Source organism: Vidua macroura, chromosome 27 (assembly GCF_024509145.1).
Source record: "Vidua macroura isolate BioBank_ID:100142 chromosome 27, ASM2450914v1, whole genome shotgun sequence".
Lineage (NCBI taxonomy): Eukaryota > Metazoa > Chordata > Aves > Passeriformes > Viduidae > Vidua > Vidua macroura.
The window spans coordinates 282985-308560 of record NC_071597.1 but is presented as its reverse complement, the minus strand read 5'-3'; the positions used below and the strand labels follow the sequence as shown (position 1 = coordinate 308560).

The 25576-nt window shown below is 58.2% G+C and overlaps 3 protein-coding genes across 6 annotated transcripts; 1 reads left to right on the top strand and 2 right to left on the bottom strand.

Moving 5' to 3' along the window:
- Positions 1-449: 449 nt before the first annotated feature.
- Positions 450-1336, top strand: LOC128819706 (heat shock protein beta-11-like). The gene has a single exon (XM_053999951.1). The coding sequence runs from the start codon at positions 465-467 to the stop codon at positions 1185-1187; it is 723 nt and encodes a 240-aa protein (XP_053855926.1). The 5' UTR covers positions 450-464; the 3' UTR covers positions 1188-1336.
- A 1798-nt stretch (positions 1337-3134) lies between these two features.
- Positions 3135-15120, bottom strand: RAB5C (RAB5C, member RAS oncogene family). The gene is made up of 6 exons (XM_053999952.1): positions 15045-15120; positions 7112-7356; positions 5923-6074; positions 5516-5638; positions 4682-4775; positions 3135-4283 (listed from the first exon to the last, which is right to left on the bottom strand). Exons 2-6 carry the CDS (start codon positions 7275-7277, stop codon positions 4168-4170), a joined length of 651 nt encoding a protein of 216 aa, XP_053855927.1. The 5' UTR covers positions 7278-7356; positions 15045-15120; the 3' UTR covers positions 3135-4167.
- Positions 15121-15497: 377 nt separating this feature from the next.
- Positions 15498-25163, bottom strand: KCNH4 (potassium voltage-gated channel subfamily H member 4). 4 transcript variants are annotated; one of them, XM_053999936.1, is made up of 16 exons: positions 25088-25163; positions 22385-22618; positions 22120-22251; positions 21825-21967; positions 20701-20944; positions 20331-20488; positions 19827-20034; positions 19507-19701; positions 19117-19316; positions 18510-18759; positions 18192-18406; positions 17197-17244; positions 16744-17111; positions 16500-16603; positions 16317-16414; positions 15498-16249 (listed from the first exon to the last, which is right to left on the bottom strand). In XM_053999936.1, exons 1-16 carry the CDS (start codon positions 25161-25163, stop codon positions 15788-15790), a joined length of 3135 nt encoding a protein of 1044 aa, XP_053855911.1. In that variant the 3' UTR covers positions 15498-15787. The 4 variants fall into 4 exon arrangements, with proteins under 4 accessions (XP_053855911.1, XP_053855913.1, XP_053855912.1 ...); XM_053999938.1 differs by having other exon boundaries at positions 16335-16414; XM_053999937.1 differs by having other exon boundaries at positions 16317-16411.
- Between the last annotated feature and the right edge of the window lie 413 nt (positions 25164-25576).

Sequence of the window (25576 nt, the reverse complement as noted above, 5' to 3'; positions counted from 1 at the left end):
ATGTCCCTGTCATCTGCTGCCAGGCACTCCTTTCACTTTCTGGGACCCCTCTCCCTGTTGGCCACCCCCATCCTGTCCTGACCCCTCAGCACCTCACTGTGCACCCCACCTGGGCATGTGGCCGTGGACTGACTTCTGGTCTCACCTGAGGGGATCTTCCTGGGCACAGATGGGGGGGAAAAGGAACACAGCGCAGGGTGGGGGGAGGCAGGGAGGAGATGAGCCCAGACTCACTCCATGCCTGGGAAAAGCAAAGGGCACAGATTTTTGGCAAGGGTGGCTCAGGCATCTCGCTCGGAGGCTGAGGTGATGCTGCTAATTATAAGCCAGGATAGCAGAGCTGTAAGAGTCAGGGCGAAGGTATGCCGGGCACGACGTCAGCGGTGCCACTCCTCACCGGTGAGTAACAAGAATGAGCTGGAACGGGCTGGAAAGAGCTGAGCTCTTCTCCAGAGGGTGACATAATGCGCGGGACAAGGCCACGCCTCCAGGGAACGGCTATAAAAGCCTCCGACGGCAGCAGCGGGGCAGAACGCTTCCAGCCCACTGGAAAGAGGACAGAAGCAGCAGCAGCAATAGCAGCAGCAACAGCAGCAGCAGCGATGCTTTGCCGGATGCACCTCGCACCATTCGCCTCCAGCTCCCTGGCCAGCCGGCTGGGCACAGTGAGGACCCTCTGGCCACACGCAGAGACCATCTTCACCGAGCTGCAGCAGGAGATGGAGAAAGCTCGGGAGTTCATGAGCAGCTTCGAGCAGCTCCTGAGCAACCACGGAGCCATCGCCACGGAGCACACCCCGAGCACCAGCATGACCCTGACCCACAGCTCTGGGGACGGCTTCTCTGTCTGCCAGGACGTCAAGAACTTCGCTCCCGAGGAGCTGTCGGTGAAGGTGGTGGGCAGGAAGGTGGTGCTGGTGGGGCAGAAGGAGACGCAGAATGTCGATGAGAAGGGCTCCTTCTCCTACAAGTATGAGGTGCTGAAGCGGGAATGGGACGTGCCCGAGGAGGTGGACGCCGAAGCGCTGACCTGTTCCCTGTCCAAGGATGGGCAGCTCCGCATCGAGGCCCCCAAGCTGGCACTGCCGGCCGCTCCTGAGAGGAGTGTGCCCATCCAGGTCAGCCCTGCTGCCCCACAGACCGGACCAGCTTCTGAGGAGGGAGCCACCAACAAAGCCCAGGTGTAAGAGGATGGGACCCCATGGCCACGGCAGGACCGGAGCAGACAGGAGCAATTCTCGGGTTTAAGCCCAGACAAGCTTCATCGGCAATGATGTCACTTTTTTTCACTAAACTGGAATGGTTTTGTATCCAATAAAAATACTTTTGCATTGAATCTTCTTGTGTTCTCTGGGTGTTGATTGATGGGGAGGCTGCGCCCTGCTCTTGGTGCCAGAGGAATGGGATGCACAGAGAGGGAAGAACCTCTCTTGCTTTTCAGGGCAGCACAAAATGGGGTCAGACAGCAGACCCAGAGGGTTCTCTGCGGCAGGGGAGGGGATCTGGGAGCACTGTGCTGCTAAGGGAGGGAGGCAGGCAGGAAGGGCAGTCCCACTCACCTGTACAGGAGCAGCTGGGGTGCCCTCACCCCTTCCTCACAATGCTGCCAGCATCATCTCCAGCTCCACAGCCTCAGCCAATACCCATCCCCACACAACAGGGAAGGAACCACATCAAGCTGACTGGCAGGGTGTGGTGTGAGGCTGTTGTAGCCACACTTTCCCCTTCCCATCTTGGCAAGGGGCTGCTGGAGTCATCCCTGAGCTCCCAGCAGCAGGGAGGGAAAAGCTCAACCCCGGGCGCGGTGTGTAACCACCACAAACACCCGCGCTCAGGCCCGGGCAGGCAGCAGCTGTGTGGGCAGGCAGCAGGTATGCAGGCAGGAACGCCTGTTTGTGCTAAAGCTGCCCTGAGATCAGACAGCCCATTGCCCAGACACACCAGGAACACCAGCAGGTCCCCAGCCTCGCTACTGAGCCCCTGAGCACCTGTTGCAAGCAGCAACACCCTCCTTAGGGCATCACAGATGCTTTCACAGAGACCCCAGGTCTAGGAAGAAACCAGGCACCCAGGGAGAGGAGCCAGCAGATGGCAACAGCACTGCATACAGTGTCCCCTGAATTGTTCTGAGAGGGATCAGGGAAGCTCTTCTCCAAACTGGTCCATCTCTGGCTGCCTGGGAAAACCAGCAAGCACTGGGTGGTCCCACAAAGATCCTGAGCACCTCCAGCAGCTCAGCAGTCCAGGCACAAACAGCACCACACCAAGGAGGTGTAGTGGGGGCCACCGAAGCCCATATCCCACAGGCAGCCCAGGCTCCAGCATGATTCCCAGGCACTCTATCACCAAATCACTCCAGACCTTTCCTGCTTCCAGGATTTTAAGGAAATCCAGCATGAGGAAGAGACACTGAGACCTTGGATAGCAGATGAAGGGCACACAAGCCAAGGCTGTTCATACAACTCTAGTCACAGCTCTCCTGTCACCGAGCCTCTTGCAGCCCCTCAACTGAGGGGGGACAATGGGTTCCAAATGCAGCACATCTCCATCCTCAGCCTCTCCTGAGCACAAATGGTGCTGCTGGCAGCACATGTGGTGTGGATGGAGCTGCAAGGGGCTGCTCCTTCTTCCATACTGACTCCAGGTCCCAGGGTGTTGGGGTCTCATAGTCCATGCAGCAGTGACAGGAGAGCAGCATCTTCCAAGGCCATCGTGCTCCAGGGACAGAGGCATTGTGTTCATGAATTCTGGAGCACCATCCCCAAGCCTGTTCCACTGCAGAGCAGAGCTCTTCCACACACTGTTCCCCCACCTCTGCCCATCTTGCATTGCAGAGTTTCCCCAGAAGTATCAAGGCAAAGAATAATTCCCACAATTTCCCTCAAGCTTCCTTGTGCACACTGGAGCCAAGCAAACACCAGCAGCATCACTGTGAGGAGAGCAGTGTGCACGAGCAGCCACACAGCCCAAGCTCAGAGCACCATTTCTCCTTCCTCAGGAAGGAAGGGCCCCATTTCCCTACCAAGATGTGGGACACACCAGGAGCAGCCCAGCACAGCTCAGCCTCCACCAAGAACTGTTGTGCTCGGGTCCAGTCCCTGCTGCATTAAGAAACATGAACATGGTTGTTATGATAGGTTTATAAAAATTTTGTTTTAATCACACAAAACTGAAGTTTGTGATGAAGACTAAGTCAACAGTTCCTCTTAAATACCAGGATGCATAAGACACTGCATTAGGCACTAGGAGCAGCCAACATCAGTTAGAGTCTGGCAACAGAAGCCATTTAATACCTCCCTTCATTCTTTGTGGAATTACAGGCTTTTTGCAATACATGTCATTCCCACCAACAGGTTACCCAAGGTTTCCCCCACCCCACCTCTGTACATCAGCAAACCTTGTGTATTCCCACCAGAGCAGGGTTAACAATATTAGTGGCATCACAACCATCAAGAAAAGGACAAATTTCTATACAAGATTTTTTGCAAAAGTTGCAACAGGATTAGTGCATTACGACAGAACCAAGAGAAAAGAAGAGTTGGCATGCTGGAGTCCAACACAAAGAAAGACAACAGGCAGCTCGTTGGATGTACTATATTGACAAGATACTGATTGGTTACATGGAGAAACATACAATACAAAATACAGAAGAAACCAGTTTTGCTTCCCTCTGCCCCACCCCAAATACTCATCACTGATTTGGTCAATAAGTGGCCCAAGAGCCGGAGTTTGTCTCTAATGCTACAGTTTAGTGGTTGTTCTGGGCGCATCATACGGGATCAGCCTCAGCTCTTACAGACAGGGAATTTTAAACACGTGTCCCAATATCCCTTTGTTTCCCATAGTGAACTACAGTGTTGTGGGACCTGGGTGCTGCTGGCCTCACCTGCGGGACGGCCACACTGGCTGGGCAGACACCAGGTCCTGCATCCACCACCACCAGGAAGAGGGAAGAGCAGAAGTTCATATATTAAAAAAGTGACTTAAGACTTAGAATTGAATTAGTATTTGTACAGAAAGGTGCAGGTGGAAGAACTCCCTCCAGCCTATGATCAGAAAGGGATGGAGAATCACGGCGGCGCCGGCAGCAGCCACCCTACGGTAAGTGCGATCGTTAGCGTGGGTTCCAGTCACGTCCTCCAAGGGCTCGTGGGCCGGAGCAGCTGCTCAGTTGCTGCAGCACTGGCTTCTGCTCGGCTGGCTGCTCTCCTGAAGGTCCACCACCCGATTCCTGCCTGGGCCACCAGGAGCATTCTGGGGTTCATTTTTTGGCAGTTTCTTGGCTAGAAAGAAACAGGATGTTAGCAGGGTCCTCCAAAGAGGCCAACCTCCTCCCAGTGCGCACCCCAGGCTGTGTTCAGCCTGCTCCAGGCCTGAGCCCTCACAGCCAACAGTTTGGGACAGGACAAACATGCAGTTTGCACCGCATGCCAAACCAACCCATCCTTGGCCCTGGCTGGCATCACACCTGCTCCCATCTCCATCACCACCCCAGACACAGGGACAGGGAACCAGCTTTGTAAGGCTAAGGCTCCACACACTCAGGGAATGACCAATCACACCAGTGTGGCAAAATGGACACCTGGCCCAGAAAGAGCCACCATACCCTGGCTGACACAGGACCCTCTTGGGCTGCAGTGCTGGTGCTCAGAACCACTCCAGCCCTACATACAGGCCATACCTATTGCCATGAAGATTTCATTCACATTCATCGCTGTCTTTGCTGATGTCTCCATGAACAGCAAGCTGTTGTCATCTGCATATGTCTGTGCATCCTACAAACAATCACATCAGAGTGCTAAAGGCAGCCTGGCAGGAGGCCCAAGCAGACTTCATGCACTTCACTTGTCAACACATTAACTGCTAGAGAAACGCTGCGTCCCACCTTGGGCCAGAAATTCCCTCCCCTGTCCCTGCTCCCACCTGGCCTGGACAACCCAGGGACACGCTCCACCAGCAGCCCTGCATGGCCGGTGTCCCACAGCTGGGCTGGGGCACAGCCTGACTGAGCCACATGCACACACAGCACCTGGGAGTTGGGTCAGCTGGAAGTGTGTCACCCCTTGCAAGGGCACCACAAGCAATCCTGTGCAAGGGCTGGGTAAGAACCTCTCCTGAGTGCTTGCCCAGATGAGGTAAGAGCTGAGAAGAGCAGAGAACAAGCTAGGAATGATTCCTCATGTGTCTCGTACCCAGAAGATGCTGTTTCACACACTGCAGACATCCCCAGATGAATAACGCAGCAAAGGAGGCTGAGGACAGAAGCTTGTGCTACGTGGGCCTCCTCCTCCACACTCACCAGGACTTTCACCAGCCAGGGCCACATGTGCTATGACAGAAGCAAGGGAAGAGCAGGGCACAGACCCTGCTCAGTAGCATCCTGCAGTCCTCAGCACAAAACTTCACTTTCATTCTCCCTCAAAGCATATTTTACATATCTGCCATCTCCCTCATTTAAGCAAAAAGATGCTTTCCTGACCTGCTTGGGTAACAACTTCTCTGGATTCCTACTCACCTGGAAGTCCACAGCTCTCTTGTTAGCAAGGTCTGCCTTGTTTCCTGCTAGTGCAATTACAATATTGGGGCTAGCCTGCCTCTGCAACTCTTTCACCCAGTTCTTGGCTCGTACAAATGTGTCCTGGAAGCAAACAGGAGGCAGCAGTCAGGAAGGGCAGCCATGCAGGAATCCTCAGGGCAGATATGATTAGAACAAGGCTTTCCTGTGAGAAGTGTCCTGCCTCTGCAGCACTTGGCAGCAGGATCCTTTATCAGCTCACAGCCTTGGCTGGAGCTGAGGAAGAGGCCGTGAGCAGTTTTCAAGAACTTGGCAGCCCCAGCCAGGTACCTGCAGGGCTCTGACCCGGACACGCTCCCAGAGTGCCGGGAGCCTCCTGGCAGTCCCCCAGCCCTGCCCACACTCACTGTGTTGGTGATGTCGTAGACCACGATGGCTGCCTGAGCCCCCCGGTAGTACATGGGGGCCAGGCTGTGGTATCGCTCCTGCCCCGCCGTGTCCCAGATCTCAAACTTCACTGTTGTGTCATCCAGACACACTGTCTGTGTTAGGAAGGCAGCTGCAAGAGAAGGGGGTTTGCCTCAGCTCCAGCAGGACAGGGCCCAGAGCCAGCACAGGAGCTCGGCGCAGCTCTGCTGCCACATGGGAGTGAGCTGAGCCCTGGAGAGGCCAGTGCCACTCACTGTGGCAGCTGCAGCTCTGTGTGTCACACCCCCCGCTCACAGAACCCAGAACCATCACACAGTGACAGGAAGGTGGCCCGGAGGGCCCAGCAGCATCCAGCCCCTGGAGCATCCACAGTGCCAGACCCTCCCAGCAGCCCCTGACAGGGATCACGCAATCCAGTTGTGGCACCACCAGGATCTGACCTGGGGAGCACCAATAACAGCACCAACTCAGCCCACTTATACCACACACCCCAGTTTAGTAATTGGTTGTTGTCCCAGTGAGTCTAACACCATGTGTTACACCCAGGACAAAGGCACAGGCCTCAGATACAGACTGAGGCAGAGCACAGCCCTCCACAGAGGGGCATTAGGTCCTGCTTGCCAGCAAGCCACACTTTCAGCTGTACTTACTTCCAGCACAGGTCACAGAGGAACAACTCAAGCTTTTTCTCAGGACACCCCTCAGAATTGTTGCTCAGAGACCCACGTGCTAACCAGCCTTTGGTTGGTTGATGACACCGTGCTAATGATTTCAAGCTAATAAACTACAACACCTGAAAGCACTGTGAAAGTAGTTAACAGAATCAGGCTAGAAACAGCCCCAAAATCCCTGGTCATGGTCTGAAAAGATAATTAAGGGCTATAAACCAAGCTGAAGGCCTCAGTTCCAATTAGAAGCTAGAGCTGAGGCACTGGAAACAAAGCCTCAGAGGCAAAGTGTGGGGTTGCCATAGCATTATTCTCTGCTGTGTTGATCATTACACCAACAAACAAATTGTGAACCAAGAGTTAAAGCATTAACTGTTTGGCTCTATTTATAGCAAAAATCCCAGACCAGCCTAAAATAGCCAGTCTTGCTTCTGACACTCCAGACTGCCCCAGCAAGGTCAGCACCTCCTGGCCACAGGCATCTGGAGCTGGCACTCACCTCCAATTGTGCTCTCCTGGTATTCGTGGAACTGCCCCTTCACAAAGCGCAGGACCAGGCTGGACTTCCCCACCGCTGACTCGCCCAAGAGAACAAGTTTAAACTGGCAGATTTTGTTCCCAGCAGCTGGTCCATTCGGTCGGGCAGCTCCACCTCGACCTGCCATTGTGGTCTAAGTGCAGGAGTGCTGAGAGTTAAGGATGCTGCAGGTTCTGCACTGGGATCCACCTGTAGGCAGGTTGCAACTGGAAGAGGAGGCCAGAGTTAGTGACATGCTCAGGGACCAGCTGTACCAGTTCTAGAGGGTGGTTTGATCTGCAGCCACCATCAGCACAGACTGGTGGTGGTTCCTTCCCACAGCGCAAAGTTATCGGCTGTGAACACCACAGAGCAGTTCCTGCCAGGCAGCAATCCCTGCGGCAGGATCTCAGTCTGCAGAGCCTCTCTGGAAAAGAGGTAATGGTAATACACCTCCCCTCCCCACCAGTGGGCCCTCCAGCACTTTCACCCTGTCTGGATGTTACACACACCTTACTGGGGTGAGGTAGGTAAGGAGCACCCAGCACACAATGGGTGTTACTAGAGCTTTGTCTATTCAAACAGCAATTACTCAGTTCACAGAGGTAACTGAGCTTGACCTTTAGCTCCCTCCTCCTTTCCCAAGTTCACAAGGAAGCAACTTCAGACTATCAATGTTATACAGAGCCATCCCAGTGCCACAGTGGCAGGAGGCAAGTCTGCAGGTCACAAGGCACTTGGACAAAAGGAATTTCTAGAGCTGTCTGTTTGTCCTGAGGCACTTACACCACAACATTCTGCATCTCCCAGTGGGCCCAAGGATGGCCCTGGAGCCAGGCAGGTGATCTGCCACAGGGGGGGCACCTGAGGAGGTGCCCACCTCAGAAAGGCACCTGACAGCAGCTGCTCTCTGGGCACAGGCTGTCCCCTCAGGAGCTGACAGCAGCTCCCCCCTCCCATTCCTGCTGCACACCAGGAATCACCACCCAACCTGATCCAAACAGGCAGCACCTAATGCTTCCCACACCCACCCCACTGCCTCAGCACCCTTATCCCACATCATTCCAGGTCATCAGGCTACTGACCACGTTCCTCACATGGACTGTTCAAAGCCAGCATGAACAGACAGCGTCCCCTGGGATCAGCACTGCCAGCCACTCCCCAGCACCAACCTCCCGAGTCGTGCAGAAGCACAAAACCAAGGCAGGAACAGCAGGACAAGCTGATTTGCATCCAGAGTTACCCACAAGTGAATCCCAGGGCCTCTGTAAGCACTAAGCTCTGCTGCCTGCAGAGAACAGGAATGCTTTCTGAGTACACAGTTACAGATTTAGGCACATTTCCTGTACCCTTCACAACTCCCACTTCCCTGTGGATGATAAATGCTACAGCTGATTGCATCTGCTCTGGATCACCACTCTCCCTTCTACTCTCCTAAAACAGGCTGTTTGTTGAAAGAAAATGCCCCAAAAGCCAATTTTTCCTTGTCCGGAGAGTACCCCCAAAGAAACTCTGTGTACATCCTGCATTTTCCCATGAATAAGAAGTTTAAAACAAGTCAAACAGGAGCAGAGTGTCCTGTGAGCAAAGCTCAAGCCTACTCAGCACAGAGAAGAGTTTCAAACAGCTGCTTTCCAGGCCAAGGCCTGTCCAGCTGTGACTGCTTGAGGTTACTTTAACAATGCCTCAAGTTTAAACAATCCCACAGTTTGACAGGGAACCTCTGGCCATTTCAGAGCCACTCTGGAGCCTGTGAGTGCCAGCAGCTGGAGAGCCCAGCAGTTTACACAACACAAAGCACTTGAGCATACGCTGACCTAGAGACATCTCACCTCAAATTGCTCTGACCAGGAGGCAGTCAGACACCAGCTGTTAAGATGGTACCAGTCACCAGAGCTGGCAGGTAGGACAGAAATCGACAAGTAAAACTTCTGAGTGCTGTGGGGTCATTGCTCTGAGTCCCAGTCTTGGGTTAAGCAGTGAAGATACTGCAATTCAGAGCTGGGTCCTTGCAAGTAGCACGGTCAGGACTCCCCTCCCTCTACTGAGGAAGGACAAAGACTGTTTGACAGGATGAGAAAGCTTGATATGAAACAGACCAACAACTGGCTTTGCTGGACAGTGAGGGAGCAGCGTTGGTTGCTCTAGCCAGGAGCAGCTTGGTGACCACCAGGTTCAAGAGGTTCAGCACCAGCTCTGCATCTCTACCAGCCTGAAGAGGCTTCACCTTTTAGAGTTTCCCCTCTAAACAGAGCTTGCAAAGGAACAGCTTTGGCTTAACCTTGTATTTATAACTCCCTGGGCAGTCTATCAGCTCCACTGCTGTTCCAGACCAACATTCTGCACAAACACTGGGTGAATCAGTGTGTCTGAGTTACGGCCTCCCGAAATCTGATAGAGGTCATTCCCAGAGCAAAACAAGAAAATGAGCTTGTTGACATCCTCAAGTCTTAGCCTGACCTATATTTCACAGATCTTGATGCATTTTGCCATCTGGTTGTGCTACATGAACTCCAACAGAATTAGGTGAGCACATCTATATTGAACTCACCATGGACAGCCACTGGTCAGTGCAGGCAGAGCAGCAGCTAGAGCCTTGACTGCTCCAATTGTGGAGAACCAGATCATTATCTAAGGGTGGTCTGATGCTTGGATACAAGAGTATATGGCTTCATGTGCACATGATAAGTTGCCATATCTTTCAGGTGTTTGAGTGGAATTTAGAGACCCTAACTGGTCACTGATGGCTTTGGGCTAAGGACTTACCCAAGACCTGGACAACCAGCTGATGGTCACAGGAGGAAGCAAATAAGCAAAGGAAGTGCCCACAATGCTGCAGACTCCGTGGCAGGACAGGAACTTTCTGCCAATGCCAAGATGTTTGAGGATTCCAGTCAAACAGAACTCAGCTCTGAAGAGGCAGCAGGCGCTGAACTACACAGCCTGAACCTGTGCTAGATCAGCCTACACCCACCAGTGGACTTGAGAAACAGGGACTGCTTCCTGCTGTATAAAGCCATTTCTGGTGCTTGGGGAGCTATTCATCCTCCCACCTCTTCCAGCAGAGGATTGGGTTCCTCCCTGCTCCCCACAAGAACCCCAGCACTGACACTCGAGCCACAGGTCAGGCAGACCAAAATAATCACAGCAGTAGCACACAGACAAGGGAAAGCAGCTGAAGTCTCAGCTTGTCCCAGCCTGCCATGCTAATTCAAGTTGTCAAGGCCATGAAAAGGAAGGGCATGGTGGGGTACTCATGTAATCAAGATTAATTGGCATTAATTTTCCTATTAGTTTCTTTTAACTAGTGAAACCCAGCAGTTGGGAGATCACAAGACCCATGAAAAGGCTCATGCTGGTTTGTCTACCTGCCCTACCCACCTCCTGCTCACTGAAGCACACACAGGAGCTCTGCATCCCACAGCAAAAGCACTGATTTTTTTATTGTGAACTCTTAACATAGTTTTGTATTTGCATTGAGATCAAAATCAAGTACCAATTCCTGATGCTGTCCCACAAGTGAGGTCCAGGTCTATCACTTCTGCAGTTTGTGCTCCTCCAACCCCTCCCCTGCCTGCCAGGGTTTGCTGGAGGGGGCTGTACACAGCCAGGAATATTAAATTCAAGAATCTAAGTGCCCTAAATGAGAAAGCACATGCCATGGCTGCTGCACTCCCTGCCTGCCCAAGTGCAAGACCATTCTCCATTACCCTCAGGATGCTGGGGAATAGCGCCAGAGCCCATTTCAAACAAACCTACCCAGGACAAGAACACAAATCATTGCATGAGAATTACTGTCAGATTCCTATGTTCACCTCTGCAGGACACCCCACCACAGAGAAGCTGCTGATTTAAGGTGTCAGAAGTTAGAGAATCTGGTATTTTTGCCGTGTGTTCACCCAGTAGCAAAAACTACTCTGAAAGCTGAGGATATTTAGAAACCTAATCCTGAAGACTCTGGTTACCCAAACGACTGCTGCTGCTCTTAGCTATGCAAGGAGTTGCTTCACTGGTGATTTGTTGGCTTAGAGCCAAAATACTCAAGACAAAAGCCCCAGTGAAGTATTTATCTCGTTAAATAGCTGACAGCGTTACATTAATTCCTTGGCAAAGGAAGCCCTGAAGTTACCCACTGGTTTTGCTTCACCTCACACTGCACGGGCAGCTAGCCCAAGGGGGCAGAGTCAGCTTCAGGACACGGAGTCAGGAGCAACTTCCTGACTTCCAGGAGCAGGACCAGCAGAAAGTGTGGGTCCCACCAGAGCCACATGCAAACCACACTAGCCCAGGCTAGCACAGGATGGAATGTCAACCTAATATTCCAACTCATCAATATGATTAATCAGAGCAAACTTCCTGAGCCCGACTGCAGGGGGGTCCAGGCTGCAGAGAAAGGAGGAACAGACCCAGCTGTTACAGAGGAGAAGAACCAGGAAACACACAACCTACAGACCTCAGTCCCATCAAGTCTCACAAGTTTCAATACTCTACCTTCCTACCTCCTCCCCCGTCAAAGAATGAGCCCTCAGTGCCCTGATCAGAAAGGACACAGTCTGGAGTTCAGGAACTGCTCTGAACTGGGCCACTCTCCACTTCAGCCGGCAGGAGCTGCACTACAGCCCTAAAGCGCAGATTCACAGACCCGAATCAGCTCAGACAGCAGTTTCAGCAGCACTCCTATGGCTGTGACTAACTTATGGTAGTGTAACAACTTCTCTGTGCAGTCCCATATCCAAGACTCACAAAGACTTTGACATGCTCACCTTAATTTAGAGGTAAATAGGATTTCCATTCCAAAACTGAACTACTCATTCAGCTACAGACCTGAACTAGTACCATCTGCTTTTCATGCTGTTGATACACATCTGTTTCCTGACATTTGCACATCCATGGCCTCTGGAGCAGCTCCAGCAGCCAGCTGTTTTCCAAAGCAGCTTTTCCAAAACAACTCAGATCCCCAGAGATTTCAAGGCCACCATCCTGCTGTGGCAATCCCTCCAGCACAGACTTCTGTGGAAGAGTTTTACAACACCTTCATCTCCCATTAGCTGCCCACTAGCTCCCTGTCCCACGGTGGCTCCCTCTTGGAGCCCTCACCTACTTGCAGTTATCCTTGGCACAGCAAGGCTGGAGGATCAACTCATGGATGCAGCCTGGACTGACTCAAATGGAACAAAAGCATCAAGGTTTTAATTCTTCAGCAAAGGTTGTTTAACTCCTGTTCAGATGCCCTCAACAGACACAGCTTCACTTGACCAGACACTCAGCAACACATGCCTTGGATAGCACCCACTATTCAGACAGCAAGAAGGCAACATCAGCAATGCAAAGCAGCAAACTGCCACCTGCACTGCAAAGAATCTGTGACCTTCAGAATATCTTTCCCAGACTGCACAAAGATCTCCTGCCTCAAGCAGCTCCTTATTTGGAGTGCTACCAAACCAAAGCAAACATGAAAAACAGTGTTTTCTTATCTGTTTATGCAGAGTTGCTCCAGTAGCTCATTCCTGTGCTCCAGGGGAGGACAGCATTTCCCCCAGACCTCAGATGAATTTTATACCTCCCCAATACTGTCACATCCAGGAAGGTTTCCTGTTTCTGGCCAGTGTCTAAGTGTTTTCAATGTTATTCCGACAACTTCTCAGGACTTGCATAAGAGGCTGCAAACTTCATACCCCAAGGGAAGAAAACAGCTGACTCCAACATTTCTACATTCTATCCTCTTTTAAGTCTGCTGACAGGAATACTCTGGGCTACACCCACTTCATTAGAAGCGTTCCCATTTAATTTCCTGTGTCTGAAAGCACTTGGCATTCCTTCCCCCTTCCTCTTCAGGGAAATGCCATGACCACCATCCATAGCTGTGCAACAGCTGAAGAAGTTTGGATCCAGAGCTGATGACTGGCAAGGCCTAGAGCAACCCTCAAGCTGATCCCTGTTGAGATGCAGAAGAGCTTGGCTGTGATGGAGATAATCCCACCTCTCACTTTGCCTGGGTTGATGCATCACCTCAAGAGGCATCAGCACCCACTTAAAGAGCCTACAGGGATCCCTCACTGCCTGCACAACCTGCAATCAAATGTCAGCTAAATCAGCCAGAGCATCTTAGGAGAGAAGGTCACCCCAGAAGGAGATTTTCGGTCGGCAGGTATTGACTGTTCCAGCAAACTGTTGTGACTCGTGAGGGGTCTGAGGTGATTTCAACACTGAGACCCAGCTATGACCCCAAACATTCCTGTCCTTGACCTCCCAGATCCAGTCAGGCTTGTGCTTTACCTGTTTGCCTCACTCCAAGAATGCATCAAGATCAACATTGTCCTGTAGCTGCCTACAGGTCCTATCCTGAATTCTTAGCCCTTTTCAGACATAGATCTTTCACCTTATTATCCAGGTGAGCTGAAAATAAATGTAAAAGACTTTCAGAGTCAAGGCAGTAGTGGACAGCAGTGGACATTTCCAGGAAGCTCCCTCAGACTGCATGGCATGTCAGGACAATGGACTGAGTTGGCTTTCTTGGCCCCAGCCAAGGCTCAGAGGTGGCTCAGGAGGCCCAGCAGAGCACAGGCCCAACATCAGGCTGCAAACAGGGCAGCTCAAGTGTGCTGACCCTCCACATAAAAAGCTAAGAATAGCAGATGCACGTTGTTCCACAGCAGACTTAAAATAGTCTCTCGACATATTCTCCTCTCCAGCTTCCCTACAGGATTGAAAACAACCAAGGTCAGAGCTCCAACAGCCACATCCGAGGGCAGCAACTAAAGGTCAGCTGGGCCGGGGTCAGAGCTGGGCTGGGCCCCCTGCAGGTCCCAGCACCACTCCCAGCTCCTGCCCAGCCCCAGGAGCTCTCTCAGCACCCTGAGCATCACCAGGAATAAGGTCCGAGCAGTTTCCCCAAGATTTAGCAGGGCAAAAGAGTGTTGCTCACGCTCACACCTGCACTCCTGGCGCAATCCCACCAGCATCCCACGCCCAGCTCACACACCAGGGTCTGTCCCACTGTGACAGAGATCCAAAGATAGCCTTGTTCCAGATTCCCTTACAGACAAGCCACAAAATGTCCTTGCAGCCCACGGGCCTTGCTCAGGGCCCTACAGCACCATGCGTTTCCCTTCACAAGGGCTGTGCTTGGCACCAGCAGTGACCCAGGACAGTCTCCTCTGGAGCCCATTTGCAGCAAATCAAGTCACCTCCCTCCCTTCAGCAGTTCCCGGGAACCCAGCTGGGCTCCCCAGCTCCTGGAGCTTCCATTCCCACCTCAGAGGCTGAGCAACTACAAAACACGATCCCACCATGAAAATCCCTTCTGTCCCGGCGCCACAGCTTCCCCAATCCCATTCAACCTGCAGTCAGTCACGGCTGTGAGAGACGGGAGCTGGGCCACAGCTGCCGGACAATCCCACGGTACCGGCTCGTTCCCACTGTCCCGAGAGCCGCTCCTGCTCACAGGAGCCTGACCCGAGCACCCGCAGCGCCGCCGGGACGTCTGCCCTGAGCCAGGCACCGTCCCCTCGCCCGTGCCGCTGCCCCCAACCAGCGTGGCTCCTCTCTCCCGTTACCGCTCACCACACACCGGTGCCGCCAGGCCGGAGCTGCCGGTGCCCCGCGGCAGCGCCGCTGCCCCGCCTCGCACGACACGCAGGGCCCCGCTAGGCTGGCGCACGGCGAGAGAGGAGGGTACCCGGCCGCCCAGAGCCCCCGCCCCGCCGGCGGCGGCGCCCGTCTGGTCCAGCCCCAGCATCGCCCCGCCCGGCACAGCGGCGCCACCGAGCCCCGGCTCCACTCCCGCCACGGGGCCTCCCAAACGGCGGGGCCCGGCTGCCGCCCTCGGTCGGGCGAGAACCCGGGGAATGAGTCCACACCCTCGGGCCGGGCCCGGCCACCTCGGGGCGAAAGCAGCGGCCGCGGCCCCACTCACCGCCCGCAGCGCCGCTCCCGCCGGTGCGTCTCGCAGGCCCCGGCCCTCACTTCCGCCTTTACCCGTTCCGCTTCCGGACCCGACCACCCCTTCCGCCCCGCGCCCGCCGGCCACAGGCAGACACAGCTGCCAATCACCTGCTCCCGCCCCGCCCCTTCCCCGCCCCTTGAGGCGCCCCGCCCCGGTAAGATGTGCGTGGCGTCATTGCGCTCCCGCGGGGACTGCTGGGAGTTGTGGTCCGGGGGCGCCCCGGCGCGACCGGCCCCGTGGGGGACTCGGGGCGGGGCCCGGACAGCGCGGGGCGGCGGCGGACGGAGACTCAGCGGAGCCGGGGCTGCAAAAATAGAGCCTTTATTTCTCGGTGTTGCGGGGAGCGTGGGAGAGGCGGGGCGGAACAACACGAACTACAGCCGCGGAGGGGCGGCAGCGGCCGTGACCCCCGGGCAAGCCGGTGACCCCCGGGCAAGCCGGTGACCCCACCGGAGAGCCCTACGGATCCTCTCCGGCTGCTCCCCCGCCAGATCCCCGCGGGTCCCCCGGCTCCAGGCACAGGCGGGGGACCCCGGGCGGGGCGGCCGGGCCCGGCCGGGCTGTAGAAAAGGCCCCGTGGGCGAAGAGTATAAAACCGTATCAAAATCCCTGCGCGTGTTCCGAGTCCCGGGGAACGCCGGGGGCACGGCCCCCCCGGGCAGGGTCACCTGCAGCGGAGAGCCCCGGGGAAGGTGCCCCCGGTGCCCGCGGGGTCAGTGGGAGCTGGTGGAGCCGGATCGCGGCTGCGGGCGGGCGCGACACCAAGCCCCGGCCGAGCAGCCGGGGAAGGACCGGGCGGAGCGGGGCGGCAGCGGGGGCGGCTGCGAGTCCGAGCCCCGGCGAGGGTCGGGGCCGGGGGTGTCCCCCCGCGGCGGGCGCGGCCCCTCGGCGCCCACCCAGGGGTGCAGGGCGGCGGCGTGGGCAGAGCGGCTGCGGACGGGGCAGCGTTTGGCCCGGGGGCTGCCGGTGGGGGAGCTGAGGGAACTGGGGGGCACCGGGGGCGAGGGGGGCACCGGGGCAGCGGGTGGAGAGAGCCGGGGAGGCGGCGAGACGGTGGTAGGCAGACGGGAGGGACAGGCCGGGGGCTGTGGGGCGCCCAGGTGGCCCTTGAGCAGCTCCATCATGCTCTGCAGCTCCCGGCTGAGGTGAGAAACCTCCTGGTTGAGGTGGTTGATCTGGAAAAGGACAGACAGCAGTGAGCAGCGGCCGATGTCCCCGGGGTTTTCGGGGACATGCACCCACCTCTGGTCCCCACCACACCTCCTGGTTGAGCCTGCTGATGTTCTGCTTTATCTGCTCTGCCTCCATCACCAGGGCTGGGCCACCTGCGTCAGTCCCTGCTGGGGAGGACACAGACGGCGGTGGAATGCCCTGCCAAGCCGCAGGGCCAGCGCTGTGGCCTTGCCCGGCGGCTGCTGGCAGTACCTGAGGTGGGGGAGTCCCTTGCCGCGCTCGGCAGCGGGTCCATGCTGAAGCAGAAGGTTTGTGCCTCTGAAGTCCCTCCGTTGTCTTCAATCCCATCCACGACTCTAAGCAGGAGGGGGTGAGGGTTGCCCCGCGTCACCCCCTCACCTCTGTGCCATCATCTGAGCAGCCCCCAGGGCCCCTCGCAGCCTGGCTGGCTCAAACCCGCAGCAGCGAGATAAGCCGCCCGCACATCCCAGCGTACCTGGGACTGAGGTCGGGCGGGCCGCACGAGTGCAGGGAGGGGATGAGGAGCTTGGCCGGCCTCCTGCCCGCGCCACCATCCCGCTCCGGGAGCCGGTTGTCCCTCCGGCGCTGCGGAGAGGGGCTGCGGCCGCGGCTGCCGCGGGCTGGCGAGTGGCCGCTGTGCCGCAGGGCTGACACCTGGCACAGCTCATCGCCCAGGAGGCTGCTCAGGGAGCCGCGGCGCACCGAGCTGCTCAGCGCGGGCAGCAGCAGCTTGCGGCGGGAGGTGCTGGCAGGGGACTGCTGGAAAACCTCATCGGGCTCCTCCTCATCCTCCACAATGGAGGGAAGGGGCTTCTCCGGGGCAGCACCGCTCTCCGGACGAGGCTGCAGGCGGGCAGGAGGTCAGGACTAGTCCCAGCCACAGCCATCCCTGCCCTGTCCTCCCCCATCGCCTCGGCAAGGGACGAACCTGTGGCGCCTGCGGCAGCCTCGGGGACCGGGAGTAGCGGTAGAGCCCCTGCGGGGAGAGCAGACGGTACCGGCTCAGCAGCAGGAGGGAGCCCCTGCACAGCTCCACGGGGACCAGTCACGGGCCCGCAGCCCCCCCAGCCTCTCAGTGCCCCCCTGGGCAACCAAGCCTTCCCCAGCCCCACACATCACCCGCAGTAGCAGCCTCCACAACCCCTCACCCACTCCTTCCTCTGCTGCTGCCACGTCAATGGTGAGCTGCCCAACCTCGGCCTGAGTGTCCTGAGGCAGAGCCGAGGCTGCACCCCAAATCCCAGCCACGACTCAGCCGTCAGAACACCAGCTCTGTCTGGAGCATGCAGCCAGCGTGGGAGGGTGACGCAGGTGCAGAACCTGGTGCACACTCCTGGCATTCTCCTCTCTTGGTTTGTTTACACCCCTCCTGTGTTATGGACATGGTGGGTCTTGGTAGGGCTGTTTGGGACCTAGAGACTGACCTCCTACACCGCCTCCATCAGGCTCAGGGGGAAAACGGGTACCAGGGAAATGCTCCAAAGGAGATCCAAGCCGCTCTCAGCAGAGCCAGGGGAGGGAAAGTGCAGCAGAGCCATTTCTGCAGCAGAACATCCCCCCGGATGCTGGAGCCATCAGCATGACTAAACCCACAGCCCCCAGCTGTGTGCTGCACTCCAGGGGGCTTTGCTCTGGCTATCTGTCCTGCAGTAACCCCCCAGTTCTCTCCAACCCCATTCCCAGGCCTTCCATATACCTCAGCCTCCTGCATTGCAAAGGCTCTCTCTGCCAATTCCCTGGGTTGCACAGAGCCAGGACAGGACATACCTGTGTGCCAGGGTGGCAGAGCTGCAGCCCCTTTCCCAACCTTGGAGCCTGGGGACTGCGAGCAGGGAGTGCATGGACTCCCTCTCCATGGCCGTGCACAGCCCCAGCCCCAGGGCCATGAGGACAGGAAGGAGCCTGAGCAGGACACGCACCCACCTCCATCTCGCTGCCCTCCCGCAGGTTGAAGGTCAGGTCCTGGTGGATGTCAGCTGTGAACTTGCTGGCGTACTCAGGATAGAGCTGTAGCACTTCACAGAGCCCCCGCAGCCCGATGTGCTGAAGGTCGCAGTAGGTCAGTGCCTTCACGTCCGCATTGGTCTTGATCACTTGGTCCGTTCTGCACAGGTCGGCTCCAATCAAATCCCCTTTGCCTGCAGGAGGGGACCGGGGCTGGGCTAGTGACACGAGCCCTGAGCCCCTCACTCTGCCGGGCAGCAGGAAGGGCTGGGCAGAGCCCACGCCACCTGCCCTCACCCAGGATGGCCAGGACCACGTTGTCCTTCAGCACCTCGAGGGAGCCGGAGCAGACAAAGTAGTTGGCCTGCAATGCGTCACCCTGGCGCAGCAGATACTCCCCCGGGGCACAGAACGAGGTCTTGATGTGGAGTGAGAGGGAGCGGAGGCAGCCCCGGCTGGCAGTCTCAAAGATGGGCAGCTGCAGGATGTCCTTGTTGAGGTGCATGGCCACGTCCGCACGGAGTTCATCAGGGAAGTCGTGTAGCAGCTGGGGACAGAGGAGCCGGGGCTCGGGGCATGAGGGGCAGGGAGCAGGGAGCAGCTTTCCTGCAGCCCGGCAGCCCCAGGGGACAGGTCCCCCTCTGGAGTGGGGAATCTCACTGTTGAGCTGCCCTGGTGTCTCAGCAGTGCTCAGCAGTCCCAACTGGCAGAGGCGGGCCCTGTGGTAATCAGCTGCCTCTGCTCCATATGCCCGTCCCACTCCCCGTGCTGGTAGGAATTTGCCCCACACCTGGTCCCTCCAGCACCACTCCGAGCTGGCCCTGCCAGCCCCATTGCTCCCCCGATAGGATAGGTGCAGGTCGGGGCTGGAGGGGGCTGGCTGAGCCCCACCAACACCTCCTACCTCATTAGCATCAATGCCGTTGTTCACCGACCAGGTGGTCTGGAAGTACTCCAACATCCTCTGCTTGAGCTGCTGGGGCAGGTGATGGACGCGGATGAAGTCCTTGAGGTCCTTCATGCGGGTGTGGTAGAGCGAGCGGCGGGAGTACATGCGCTGGATGATGGCCGTGACATTGCCAAAGACAACGGCGTGCATCAGCGCTGCGGGCAGGAGGGCAGCGTCAGGCCTGGCCGGGGGCACAGCACGGGGGGACTGCTCCCCAGAGCCCAGCCCAGGGCTGTCTCACAGGGCTGTCTCACATGCCTATCACCTCCCCCAGCGCCCTGCCAGGGACACAACGCTCTGGGAGCCCGAGGTGAGCGCCCTGCCCAGCCCCACTGCTCGCCTCACCCCCAATGAGCATGGTGCAGATGGAGAAGATCTTCTCGGTGTCGGTGTTGGCGCAGACGTTGCCGAAGCCCACGCTGGTCAGGCTGCTGAGGGTGAAGTAGAGGGAGGCGATGTAGGCGCTGCGGATGGAGGGGCCCCCCACCGAATTGTTGATGTAGGGAGCCTCCAGCCTCTTGCCCAGCTCGTGCAGCCAGCCTGCCAAGCACAGCCCGGGGTTAGCACTTGCAGGAGCCAGCTGTGAGGGCTGCACCCCCGGCACTGCTGCCCCACAGCACAGGGGGGATCCCAGTGCTCCTAGCACGCCTCCGCCCCGCACTCACCGATGTCCCAGGTGCGGGGGTCGTTGCTCTCCAGCTCCTTGCGGCCAATGACGTACCAGATGCAGGCCATCCAGTGAGCCAGCAGGGCAAACATGGACATGAGCAGCGTGAGCACCATGGCGCTGTACTGAGAGTACCGGTCCAGCTTCTGCAGCAGCCGCAGCAGCCGCAGCAGCCGCACTGTCTTCAACAGGTGAACCAGCGAGGTCTGGGGGGCAGGAAGGAAAAGGAACCTGGTGTAGCTGCAGGCAGGGACAAGAAAGGACCCCAACACCGCCCCTGGTGCAGGAACCCTTTGTCACCCCCACAGCTGCCAGGAGGGCAAGCCAGAGGCAGCTCGTCCCCAATCAGCCTTGTACCCCTGTGCCCAACACCCAGCAGGCAGCCAGGGTTGTGGCTTGTCAGGGCACCAAGTATCCCCAGGAGATGTGGGTGTTGGAGAGGGGCAGGCAGGTGGGCAGCGGCTTTGCTGTTGAGGGCTGCGTTTGTGCCAGCAGCACTCACCACGGTCACGTTGAAGATGTAGAGCAGATCAAAGGGCAGAGCAGCGATCAGATCCACGAAGAACCAGGTGGCCACGTAATGGATGCAGATGGAGCGAGGGTCGTACACAACCTGGCCCGACTGGCTCACGTATGTTGTCCGGAAGTTGAGGATGATATCTACCCCAGGAGAGCGGGACCAGCCCTCACCACCCCTTCTGTGGCTGGTAGAGCTCAGCCAGTGTCCACAGCCAACACTGGTCTCATTTCTGGTGTGCCCAGGACCAACAGCAGGGGCACAGCAATCCCAGCTCCCCTCTCCATCACCCCTGATCCCTGCCCCACCACGTCCCACATCCTGGATCAGTGCTCAGCCCCACACACAGACCTACCCAGGATGAAGAGCATCTCTACGGCGATGTCGCTGACAATGGTGCTGCGGGCAGCTGAGAGACTGTCCTCTGTGCCCGTGAAGCAGACATTGTAGGGGACGGTGATAGCCACGTAGAAGGTGGCCAGCAGGATCAACCAGTCCCAGAGTGCCTTGAAGATGCTGTAGTGGAGCAGGATGAAGCGGGACTTCTGTACCGAGGCCACCTTGTACTCGGGGATGGACGGCTTGTTCTCAAACACGTTCTGCAGGAGCAAAAGTGCGGTGGGATGGGGGTGGTGCAGGGGCCATCCCACACGAGGGGTGAAGGCCACACACTTCTCCTGAGTCCTGCCAACCAGCTGGCACCCCCCAATGCCAGGGGGCATCTTTTCCTGCACTGTGATCACCCTCAGAGATGGGCACAGAATTACAGCACATCAATTAACACATTGTCATTGCTATTAACAGTAATCCCCTGGCAATGCCAACTGCTGCCTGGAACCATCTCAGGTTCAATTCACATGCTAGAGCAGAGGAGGGGAGAGGTGAGGGCAGAGCCAGGGCCATCCCCCCAAATTCCCAAAATTTAAGACTGGTGCACTGATATCTTTTGCCTGCTTATGAGCTTTGGGACCCAGCAGCTCTCAGACCCTTTCTCTGGCCCCACAACTGCAGGTCGTGCCCTGTACTGGGCACAGCAGCCATGCAAAGGGCTGGCACAGGATTGACTCTGGTCCCTGCCCCATCTGGCAGCTCCACAGCTCTAGCACCCTGGTAACAGCACTCCCCAGAGCCAGTACGGCTGTGCTCAGAGCCAGCACTGGGGTTTCCTGACAGTGAGTGTATGAGAAGCACAGCTCTGCCAGAGCTGCCAGGTCTACTGTCTCAACAACAAGCTCTGGGCACAGACTGGGTTCTCCTGCTGCCAACCAAACACAAGTGCAGCCTGGCTACAGCATGGCTGCCAGAGCTGGGGGGTATTTCAGTATTTGGCAGGCCAGGGAGAGACGTGCATGGGAACAGCATCCCAGTGAGGCTGGGCTCTGCTGGGGGCTGCTCTCAGGAGAGCTGCTGCACTGCCAGTTCACCACAGCCCCAGCATGGGAGGCACTGGGCAAAACTGAGTGTCCCCCAGGTCCTTACACGGTTGATTTTCATCTCGCCACGGTCCCTCCGGACAAACTGGTTGCTGAACTGGTGCAGCATGGTCCGGCCCTGCCTCCGTGCAGCCCTCAGGTGTGAGTTCCCGGGCTTCTTGCTCCTCTGCTTCTCATTCCTCTGCTTCTCTGCAGTGGACGAGGCATGCTGAGTTAGTGAGAGTGCTGTGCCATGGGTGTTTGTGTTCCCCACCAGGGAACAGGGAGCCCCTTTGCCACATGCCCACTGCACACACTGCTCCCCGAATCCCATCCCCATTCTACATCCATGGCTCGCTCACCCTCCTTCTTGTCACCAGGGTAGCTCCTGCCTCGGCTCTCTGTGATGTCCTTGAAGGAGAAGAGGAAGAGCACCACCTCCCCCTTTTCATTCTTGATGGGCATGATGTCCAGCAGGCACCAGAAGGCAGCTCCTGGGTGGAGAGATTTGGTGAAGGCAGGGCAGCTCCCTCACCGCTCAGCAGCTTCCCCCAGGCCATGAGGCCATGACGGGGCCAAATCCCAGCTGGAGCTGTGGCCAGGGACCCAGCCCCACGTGCCACTCACCACCCTTCTTGTAGAAGCAGACCTCAGTCTGGTACTCCTGCCTGCTGTCCAGCGCCTTCTCGATGCTCTGCAGGATGGGCTCGCTGGTCTCAGCCCCGCAGAGGAAGCGGCAGCTGCAGTTCTTCTGCATGACCTCAGTGCGGGCAAAGCCGGTGAGGTCGCAGAAGCCATCAGAGCAGTAGACGATGGGGAAGCCACAGCGGCCTTGCGCATTTGCCAGGATGAAGTTGCTGTCTGAAAGGAGACACAGCTGCCCTCGAGGCCTTGGGACCACCTCAAGGGGCACGAACAGCAGCCCAGCCCTCCCGGCCCCCCACGTGTCCCTCTGGGAAGTGAAGCCAGATCTCCATGTGGCTGCTGGCTGCCCCTAGCTGCTCCCAGAGCTTGCTCATCCCCTGTCCTACTCCACTGCCCCAGCCAGTGCCCCAGGCAGGACCCCAGCCCCAGGTTCTGGAAGGGGAAGGAGCCCAGATCCGTCTCCTGGTCCCCATCACCCACGCAAGGCAGCTCACGCCTCCCCCTCACCATCTGCCACTCCCGCTCCGCCGGGGCTCAGGGAGCTTAGTGGGAGCAGCAGCTCCCAGCTGGGCGTATCCAGCCCAGAGGTGCCCAGCTGTGGTGCTGAGATCCCCAGAGGTGTGGGGTGCTGGGACACCAGCTGAGAGGGGGGGAGAAACACCATGAGCCCACAGGAAGTCAAGGGCCAGCACGCAGGTGCCATGAGCCAGGGATGAACTGCAGCATCCTCAGCCTCTCAGCAGCACAGAGCCTCCACAGCATCACCCAGCCCTGGCGGCAGGAGTTGGCACCAGCCGCAGGAAAATCCTTGCCAGCCCCATGCCCTGCCCAGTCGCAGAACAGCTGTTCTGCCCCCCAGCCCCCAGCCCTGCCCCACGGCGCCAGCGGGACAGAGGGGCTCATGTTAGCAGGGTACCAAGGAAGCGGGTGTGCAGCTGGCACAGACTGTGGTGGAACACAGCATGGTCACACCAGGGTATTCCCAGCCCCAAAACGGTCAGCGGTGGTGGATGCCCAGCACAGGAGCCTTGCACCACACATCCAGGATCAGGTGGATGTGCTCTGCCCCCTCTCACAGAAGAAAGGAGCCCACGGTGATACCAGCACCCGCACACCACGGGCAGAGTGGTGCCAGGGCAAGGCAAACGCAGCAAGAGGCTGCAGGAGGGAAGGGAGGCAACCACAGGCAGCCCTGGCTGATGGAGGTGCCGTGGGGCCACCACAGCACAGCTCAGCCCAGGATTAGCTCGGAGAAGCAAAAATAGCCTGGAACTGTGACTAAGGCCAGATTTTGGCTCTGGGAAGCTGGGATTATGGTGATATCCAGGATGTGTTATTAGAACAGAAAACAAGGGTTTGCATTTGGGAGTGGCTCACTGAGCTGGAGGATGTGACCCTGGCAGGCTTGGCAGACCCCAGCCATGGTGGCCAGAGTGCCCAGCCGGGTGCCTCAGGGCCCAGGGCTCAGTGGATGCCTGGGAGAGGCAGGGTTAATTCCCCACGGAGTATCACTGCCCTAAACCCCTCTCCATGGCAGATAAAGCCGATAAGAGGCACATCAAACCACAAAGCCCCACACTGTTTAAAAGTGCCCAGTGGAGGTGGTTGGGCAGCTTTGGACAAGGGACTGCCACAGCTCTGGAGGCAAGGCCAGGCTCTCCAGGGCAAATTCCCAAGGCTTTGGTCATGGTGTTGCAGGCAGCTTCTCCGAGGATTCTTCCCTTGGATAGTCTGATCCAGGAGCTCTGCCCCTCTGGAGGGACAGTGGGATCACCATCATGAGGCACGTGTGGCTCTGCCCTGTCACCTCCAGGCACAGCTCAGTCAGAACTGGAGAAGAGAGATTTCTCGCACATTGCAGCCCCAAGGGTAACATCCCAAATTTCAGCTTCCCTGGGCAAGTGACCCCCTGTGCCACCAGGGCTGCCCTGTGTCACTCCAGGCTCGGAGCAAACACATGCTCCAGAGTGCTCCAAGTGCCTCGATAGTGCCCTAGGAGGTGGCTGCAGGCTCCCAGTGCCATCTTCATGCCAGTCACACCCAGCAAGGGAGGAGGTGCTCGGCCATGCAGGCAGCTGGCCCGGGAGACACCTGTTCCAGGTGTTTTTAAGGGGAAGCTGAGGTCAGTCGTGAACACGGCCCATCCCCGGGTGGCTTCATGGGTATCAGCCATCCCGGCTTCAATCCATCCCGGCTTCAATCCATCCCGGCCCCGGCACATGGACACGGAGAGCAACTCAGCGGCCGGTGACACCGGCACCACTCGGGCACGGGACAGAGCAGCGCGGGAGCCTGGGGATCCCAGGTCAGCCCGGCCGTATTGAGACCGACCGTGCTCTCTCCGGACCTCCATCGCCCCTCCCGGGGCCCCGCGCCCCTCCCGCAGACACTGGGATCTGTCCCTGGTGCTGAGCGCGGCTGCGGAGACCCCGAGCGGCACCGGCAGCGGGGAGAGCATCGCGGGGCGGCCCGGGACACGCGCACGGGGAGTACCGGAGCACCGAGCCCAGGTACGGGACGGTCCCGTACAGCGCGTGGGTGGCCATACCCGGCCGAGGCGCCGGGTCTGCGGGGCCGGGCCGAGCACTGTCCCGTTCGCCGTCTCCTGCGGGGCATCGGCTTCCCCCACCCGGTTTCCCCCCACGCCGCCGGCACGGCCCCTCCCCGGTCCCGTCCCAGTCCTACGTGTGCCATCGAAGCGGGTGGCGATGGTGTCCAGGAAGGTGTTCTGCGGCGCCAGCAGCCCCTTCATCACCGGCATCGTCCCGCCCGACCGGCCGGCCGCCGCGCGGCTGCGGCGGCGGGGCTGCCTCCGCCGCCCCCGGCCCCTCCGCAGCACCGCAGGCTGATCCCGGCCCGCCCGGGGCTCCCGCCCCGCCCCCGCCACGCCCCGGCACCGGGAGGGGCCTCGGCACCGTCGAGCACCGTCCCCCGCCCGCGGGTAGGGCGATCCGGCCGGGGGGGCTCTGGGTTGGTGGCGCCAGGACCCGCTCGGCGCTGGAGCCGCCGTACCGGGAGGCACCGGGACCCGCTGGGCCACGGGAGCCGCTCGCCCCCGGCGCTCTCGGGCCCACGGGAGCTGCAGAAAGAGCGGGACGCGCCGCCCTCGGTTGACCTCTGTGCTGGTAGTGCACCAGGCAGCTGGTCCCGCACACGCCCCAGTGCAGGCGCCGC